This window comes from Mastomys coucha, unplaced genomic scaffold (genome assembly GCF_008632895.1).
Source record: "Mastomys coucha isolate ucsf_1 unplaced genomic scaffold, UCSF_Mcou_1 pScaffold23, whole genome shotgun sequence".
Taxonomy (NCBI): Eukaryota; Metazoa; Chordata; class Mammalia; order Rodentia; family Muridae; genus Mastomys; species Mastomys coucha.
This window is the reverse complement of record NW_022196906.1, coordinates 81,718,530-81,726,493: the sequence shown is the minus strand read 5'-3', so window position 1 is coordinate 81,726,493 and position 7,964 is coordinate 81,718,530. Positions and strand designations below refer to the sequence as shown.

Below are 7,964 nucleotides of genomic sequence, written 5' to 3'. Positions count from 1 at the left end.
CCAGGGCCAATAAGTGGGAGAGGGTGGGGTGGCAGGCATGGGGAGGGGGGAGGTAACAAGGGTTTGTTCTTATTGTTTTTATTTGTTTGTTTGTTTGTTTTTTGGAGAGGAAACTGGGAATGGAAAAATTTACATGTAAATAAAGAAAATATCTTTAAAAAATTGAAATGTAAATAAAGAAAATTTTCAATTAAAGAAAAAATATTCTTTGCCTTCACTATAAGGAATGTTTTATACATGGTATGGTAACTCACATCAAGGCTTGGGAAGCTGAAATTGCGTTAAAGACTGGATTAGACTCTGTAGTGAGACCCTGTTGAAAAACAGAAATAACAGGGAGGGGAGGGACACTTTCTCAATGAAGACTTTCTAGATAGTTGGGGTTTTTTTCAGTGTTTTTTTCTGACTACATTTCTCATGAAATTTCTCAGCTCTATTTGTAGTTACTTTGCATATACACCATCCCTAGGTATCTGGAGCTATTGGCTTTAGTCCCCTGCAGGTGCTGCATGCCCAGGTTCATTTTATTAAATGGTTAGCATTTGCATCTGACCCATGCACATCCTCATGTGTCATTACTAGTTTGCCTATTTTATACCTGTAAATGCAGCATAGTGTTACTCTGCTTCTTTTACAGAATGACAGAGATGAAAAGATACATGTCATGTGCTGACACTGTTTTCAACATACTTTTGGTCCACAGCTGGTTGAATCCATAGATGTACAACCTGTGGATATGCAGGCATGCTGTACTGCTTGCCTGCCTGCCTGCCTGCCTGGTTTTGTTTACAAGATTTTCTCTTTTCTTCTGTACTGTCACTTTCAGATTGTGACCATCCAAGCTGCTTATCTTGTTCTCATCTGGCTTGGAGATGTTTAACATCTTTACTGTGTTGCCATTTCATGCTGTGCCATTTTGTGCTGTGTCATTCCTTGTCCAGATCCCATTACTACTTATTGCTCATCCTGTACTCATTATTATAGGCATTGAGCTGAGTTTCACCTCAGGGCACTGAGAGCCTTCTAAGGACTTTTCTCTCAGGACTCCAGCTTATGGTACTAATCTTTTGTGTTCTTCAGTCTGCTCACCTTGCATCCATTTCTTTCTTTTTCCCTAGAAGTTCTTTGGGCTGTAAGTGTTTTACTCTCCTTATAATGTTTATTTTTGTCAGTCCTTGTAATGCCAGTCTTCCTATAAATTATATGATTTGTTCTATTTTGAGTATCTTGGCTGCTTGCTGTGGATGTGGGGTCCCATTCTTTGCTTTCTTTTGTTGGATGTTGTGGGTTTTATGACATTAGCTGGATTTCATTCCTCTTTTAACACTGGTAGACACTTAGTCATGCAACACGATCCATTTGAGGCACTTCTCGTTTCACTCAGCAGAGTCTAGAACGACCGCTATGAGAATCATACAGCATTCCCTTCAGAGGTTTCTTCTGAAAGCCCACAGTGATAAATGGGGTCCTTCCAGCCACATAGGTTACTGTTGAAAAGTCTCCCTGCCTTGTGTGACCTGAGGGAACTGTAAAAACACAACCATGACACTGAGGGTTTAGTATTTAGTAACAACCCAGAAGGACCCCCATCTCAGTGACCCATGCAGATCTCCTCTGGAACTCTTTACATTTCATTTCCTTGCCTCATTACTGCTCTGCAACCTCTGTTCCCCTCAGTCTTTCTGAACTCTGTCTTTCCAACTCATAGAAACTGCCCACTGTCCCTCGTACTCTAAAACGTACACACCTTCAGTGATTATGGGCTCTCATTCATTTGTTTATATTTCTTCAGAATCATACTTTCCCTGACAGTTATTTGATGTCTAAAAACAATTTCTTTATATATTTTGTGAAACTGTTCACAATAAAATTTAAATCTAGTTTCTTTAACTCCAGCATGACAGAGAAAAAGGGCTTTCATATCACGTTTTACTCAGTTTACAGATAAATTTGCCAATAAAGGATGGTAAATATCTCCAAAAAGGAACACTTAGACTTTTGTCTATGATTTACTTTATTGAATTTTAAGAATATATCTTGTTTTGAAATTTATAAATTTGAAGTTAATAGAAGAGGCTACTTTGAATGAGTGATATCCTTCTGCCAAAGTGGTTTGAATCCTACAGACTCTGACTCTCAGCATGGCCGTGGTTGGCGAGATTGGGTACTGAGATTCCTCCTTACTTCACACCAGCTCTCCTCACGACAGATTCTAGGAAGGACTCTGGTCTTTTATAAGTTATATAGTAATATTTCCTTATAACTTTTTGTTACTAAATGAAAATATTAAAGTGTAGTTTGGAATAATGCACATTATCAATTCTCCCATTTAGAAGGAAGGGCTGAGTACTTGCTTAGCATGCACAAGACCCTAGAGAAAGAAGAAAAAGGGATGTCTGGCTTCATTAACTTTTAATACAGATAAAGCAAAACTAGCACGAATCCTGCCAATCGGAACTGTTACACATCATGTTTGCCCTTAGATTGTGCATGTTGTAGATGAAGTACTTCTTAAATATTACTTAGCTCTCAGATCTGTGTTCCTTGAGATAAGTACTATTTTCAGCTCTACAGATGCGAAATTTAAGGCCAGGGGTTTTATGATAGACCACCATACCAAAGCCTAAAGTAGTGGGAAAATCCCAGCTCCTGGTCCCAGGTCACACTCTTAAACAGTTATCCTACTTTTACATACTGCTTTGTTCACCCACATGTTCACCTACTTTGTTCATCTTTCCATGCTGAGAAAAGGTTCCTCCCCTTCAGCCCACTAATCACAGTCAGTCTCTTGACTTAAAAACAGTAAAGAACTTAAAAACTGATGAAAGATGGTGGCCAAATAACTCCTGCCCCATCTTCCCCATAAGTAGACAGATGAAATCAGTTGACTTGGAGACACCTTTTCCTTCCATTGCAAAAACACTGAAATATTATCTAGGAGTTTTACAGTGAAAATTGTCCAGAACAATCCAGAGACTGTTCCACCTGGGAATCCTTCCCATATTCAATCACCAAACCCAGACACTATTGTGGATGCCAGCAAGTGCTTGCTGACAGGAGCCTGATATAGCTGTCTCTTGAGAGGCTCTGACAGTACCTGGCTAATACAGAAGTAGAGACTCACAGCCATCCATTGGACTGAGCGTAGGGTCTCCAATGAAGGAGCTAGAGAAAGGACCTAAGGAGCTGAAGGGTTTGCAGCCCCTTAGGAGGAACAATAATATGAACTAACCAGTACCCTCAGAGCTCCCAGGGACTAAACCACCAACCAAAGAGTACACATGGTAGGACTCATGGCTCCAGCTGCATATGTAGCAGAGGATGGCCTCATTGGTCATCAATGGGAGGAGAGGCCCTTGGTCCTGTGAAGGTTCTATGCCCCAGTGTAGGGAATGCCAGGGCCAGGAAGTGGGAGAGGGTGGGTTGGTGAGCAGGGGGAGGCAGGAAAGAACATGGGTTTTTTTGGAAGGGAAACCAGGAAAGGAGATAGCATTTGAAATGTAAAAATGTAAAAATATAAATAGAATATCTTTAAAAAAAGAATTGTCCAGGACTGGAGAACAACAGAAGTCCAGAAGGGACAATATTTATGTAAGGAACATGACAAAGTACAGAAAATAAAATAACCCTATGATAGTCTTCATTTTAAATTGAACTCATTCATCTTAAAAAAAAAAAAAAGAGATATTGGGAGGTGCCTTCATGCTGTCACTTCAATGGGTTGTACTTAGAGCTATCTTTGTGATCCTTCTGTTCCTAACAATAATCTTCAGAAACATACAGTGATGACTTTGAAGATGCTGAGGATACTGATGAGCCTTTGATTACTAAAGATGAAGAGACCCATCCCAAAGAAAACTCTGAGTCAGGAAAGGACAGCTTTCCCAAACAGGTACATAACCAGTTGTCTTACAGCCGTTGTCTGTTTTCATCAGTTGGGCTGACTCGCCATATGAAGACTCAAGGTAGAGTTCTTCATAGCCTTGCTCATGTGAACTTAGCAAGTCTCAGGTATCAGTATAAACAATCATGATAGTTGATGCTCTATTTATATAAGATAGCCTTTGCCGTATAGACTCCTCCAGGTAAGCTTAGACATTGAACACAGTGTTAATGCTACTTTTCGGTAGGTCTATGAACAGATGTTGTTATAAGTTGTGTCCTTATGAAAGGCTGTAAATACTCCTTCTCAGGACTAATCAGAGGGCCAGTCTTAGTGTCTGGAACACATGTGGCTATGATAAGGAGTCAGGCTGCTCTGCTCACATCCGACTGCTGCTCTCTAGTTCTGCCGTCCTTCAGTTCTTACCAGTATGTGTTAGACTACCATTAAATACTAACTGTGCACTCTCATTTATCACTTAAGCTATACAGTAGTACTTAATGGGATTGTCACTGTTTATTATTTGGTCTTGATCCTGACAGGTTTTTTGGGGGACTGTTAGAACAAGATGTTTTAAACCTGTGTAAAACCATAAATTCTCTAAATAGAAACACTATGAAGTTATACATAAATGCTTTCATTTTAATGTATTTATTATATTTTCTTGAATGAATATGTATCACTCAGTTTGCAAGAAACAAGATGATTTTTAAATTAACAGGAAAATTAATGTGACCTCATGATATCTTTAGAAACTTAGTGGTATTTATGTTTGAAATTTGGCAATCTCAGTGTTTTATGAAAATTAGTCAATAAAAACCAAGAAAATGTACTCTGCATACTAATATGGAACCCTCCCAGAGAGCTGAGTAAAAATCCAAATGATAAGAAACTGAAGTTCTAACTGTAGGAGATGTTGCACTCTACGTAGGCAAGAAGGGAGTCAAGGGTATTGCTCCTTAAAGATTTGGTGGGTTTGTTATTTGGTAACCTGTATGTCTGGAGTTATGTCTTTCAAACTATAGAAGAAATGGAGAATTAGATTTATACTTGGTAATTTTTGAACAATTAATTGATTGATAATGTTATAATTTTAGGATCCTATAAAAACTAGCCTATTTCTTTGATTTTTTTTTTTAAAAAAGAAAGAAAATCAGAATTTTTGAGTGAAGTAGATGAACTGGTGTCTTCTAGGTACGTTAAGCAATTTTTTTTAAGGCCTAAAATAATTTTGGAAATTGCTCAGGTTTAGAAAAGACACAAATAAGTTCCTACAAAGCTGTGGCTCAGGTAGGTGTTGGAGAAGGGACCTAGAAAACATGCTTCCTGATCTCTCCTAGCTCCTGCTTCTCAGGACTCTACTCATTTCTGTGGTCATTTAAGTAATTTTGCTTTCAAAACATGTAATTTTGTTCTTTTAATGTAGGAGGAAGAGAAAACTGGCATGCTGGCTAATGGTAAATATTAATTGGCAAATAATTAGACTTCAAATAATTTTGAATAAAATGTCTATTTTAAGTGTCTCTCTAAGGAGTTAAATTTCATATCCTTTCTCAGTCATGTGTCCTCTATGCCTATCTTGACCCAATCTGTTATGTTTAAATGTTTCCATTTCTGTTTTCCTTGGGCCGTTTACCTTCTACATAAATGTGTAGACACACAGTCACTTGTGTGCATCTTGATGTTAGTCTTTTTTCTTGTGCAGAAAATCATGTTTGTAGAAGCACACACATGGTTATACACTTATACTTTTTATCTGTAAATATTTGTTCTTAAGCATTGCACATGATTCATTTTATTGATACACAGAATTTTCTACACTCTTCACGGTTTTCTTCTATGTTCTTGCAGTTGTGCTGCTTGATTCCTTTGACTCTCTTGAGGATATCGACCTTAGCAATCAAGAGAAAGCAACCCCTAAAGCAAAGGCCCTCCCAGAGGTGACAGATGGTGAACCAGCAGAAACAGGTAGAGTATGTGAAACCTTGACTCTCCTCTAAGTACTACAGAATTCTCTGAGTAACTGGCTTCATTTCTAGGAAAATAGAGGAAGTAACCATCTGGCCATTAGAGATATTCAGTCTCATAGCAAGCTCTGTCAATACAGGGGAGTGCTGTGGGTGAGGGTTCGCTAGCTGTTGTGCCCACCCACATGTTCACCATGTGTCGGGGAAATGGGACATGGGTCTCCCTATGCATTATGTAGTTCCCTCCTTAGGAACAGGCTAGGTCACACCCTTACATTCTGAACTAGTTTCCTTACAGCTTGTAACAATTTTGTGATAATGCCTTTTCAAACTGTAAAGCAGGAGAACTATCATTATCAATTGAATTGTCCATGAAATTAAGATTGTGCGTATCAGCATATTTTGTTTTGATGTAAAGTATAATATATTCTTGATTTCCCACATTGGGACCCTTTTAACCATCTTGCTATGAGGGGGAAGTGGCTCAGAGAACTTATTAATTTGTCAGGTAAACTGTGACAGCTGGATAAGAAAACAAAAGAAATTATGAACCAATTCTTGAAGCATCTGAGATTTTGTTTAAACTAATTGGTTTCTTATTGTAGTACAGTATACCTATAGAAAAGCTCATGTTCCTTGCTACATAGCTCAGTGTACTTTATTTTTAATTTTGAACTGTGTACATATATATATGATTTGTATCTCTGGAGGCATGAATGACATGGCACACATGTTGTCATAATTCAGCTTTCAGGATTCAGCTCTCTTCTGCCATCGGTTCTGAAAACCTAATCCAGATACTAAGGCTTGTCTAGCATACCTTTCACCTGCTAAGCCGTTGACTGGTCCCTGGCTTGATGAATTTTTAAACACTGAACATCCCCATGTCATCATCATCTAGGTCAAAAATCAAGAAGACTCAAACTACATTATCTTGTCATATCTCTTATTTTTGGCCAACATCTTCCAAGGATCATCACTATCTAGATTTGTTTGACATAGTTTCATCTTCATCTTCAAATATAAAATTAAAAAAAAAATCTGGGCATAGGAGAACATGCTTGTAGTCCTAGCACGCAGTAGGCTAAGAGAGGAGGATGGCAAATTTAAGGTCAACCCGGGCTATATGAAAAGACCCCGTCTTGGAGATGGCAAGATGGCTCAGCCAGTAAAGATGTTTGCCACCAAACATGACTACTGGAGTTCAACCCAGGACCCATGTGGTAGAAGAAACGACTCCAGCAGGCTGTCCTCTGACCTCCTCACATACACCATGGCATGTACAGACACACACACACACACACACACACACACACACAAATTCACACATTACTTTTTAATTTAAAAGAATTCAGTAAGCAATATGTAGCAATAGCATGTTGGCTATCACTACTGGTAGTCTTCAGTTAATAGCTCAAGCTGTAATATGGAACTCGAAGCATAGAGAATAAACAGTTGGCATCCTTAGGGTGTTGAGTTTATTTAGTGTTTCTAAAGTACATTTGAAGTATATCTTAAAGTACAGTCTGTAGGTGAGCATCTGAATTTGGTATAAAAACAGAAAGGCTCAATGGCTTTTTATTTTGTTTAACCAGGTTTCTACTAGTAATAAGCCTGGATAGGTAACATGTTAGTGATCTTTCATTAGCATCATGAAATTCTTTATGCTAGGCTGTATTAAAAAGGTTAGTAAATATAAAAGTGAGGTTTTCCTAATATAAGGCTAGATTATTTTCATTTTTACTTGTATTCTAGACAGGAATACAATAGTCATCACAGGATTACCATTGTCCCACAAGTCTAGGCCTTTTCTCTGCATGTGACAGTTGGTAACTTTTTATAGTTGAAAGCAGAGGAAGCTTGGGATGTATATAAAATAACTACATGGAGTCCTCTCTTTTTCAGTGTAAGGCAGAGAAGTAAGCCTTCTTACTGACATAAAGTTCATGAAGTACAGTCATTTGCATTAACTTTTAATATGCTTTGAGTAGACAAAGGACCTTTCCCTGCTCCATTTCCAAGCAACCTCGGTATATCTAGTGTCCTCCTAGTTTTGTAGAAAAAAAGAAAGCACTTTATGAGTTTATGGCTTTTCCTTTTTGTTTTTTTTGTTT

At 38.2% G+C, this 7,964-nt stretch overlaps 1 protein-coding gene across 4 annotated transcripts in view; it reads left to right on the top strand.

Moving 5' to 3' along the window:
• Positions 1 to 7,964, top strand: part of Cep162 (centrosomal protein 162) — a 64,926-nt gene that overhangs the window by 13,821 nt on the left and 43,141 nt on the right. For all 4 annotated transcript variants that reach the window (XM_031343493.1, XM_031343495.1, XM_031343494.1 and 1 more), the window contains 3 exons: positions 3,774 to 3,892; positions 5,310 to 5,340; positions 5,735 to 5,851. In XM_031343493.1, the coding sequence (XP_031199353.1) occupies positions 3,774 to 3,892; positions 5,310 to 5,340; positions 5,735 to 5,851 (267 nt within the window). The remainder of the gene's footprint in view (positions 1 to 3,773; positions 3,893 to 5,309; positions 5,341 to 5,734; positions 5,852 to 7,964) is intronic.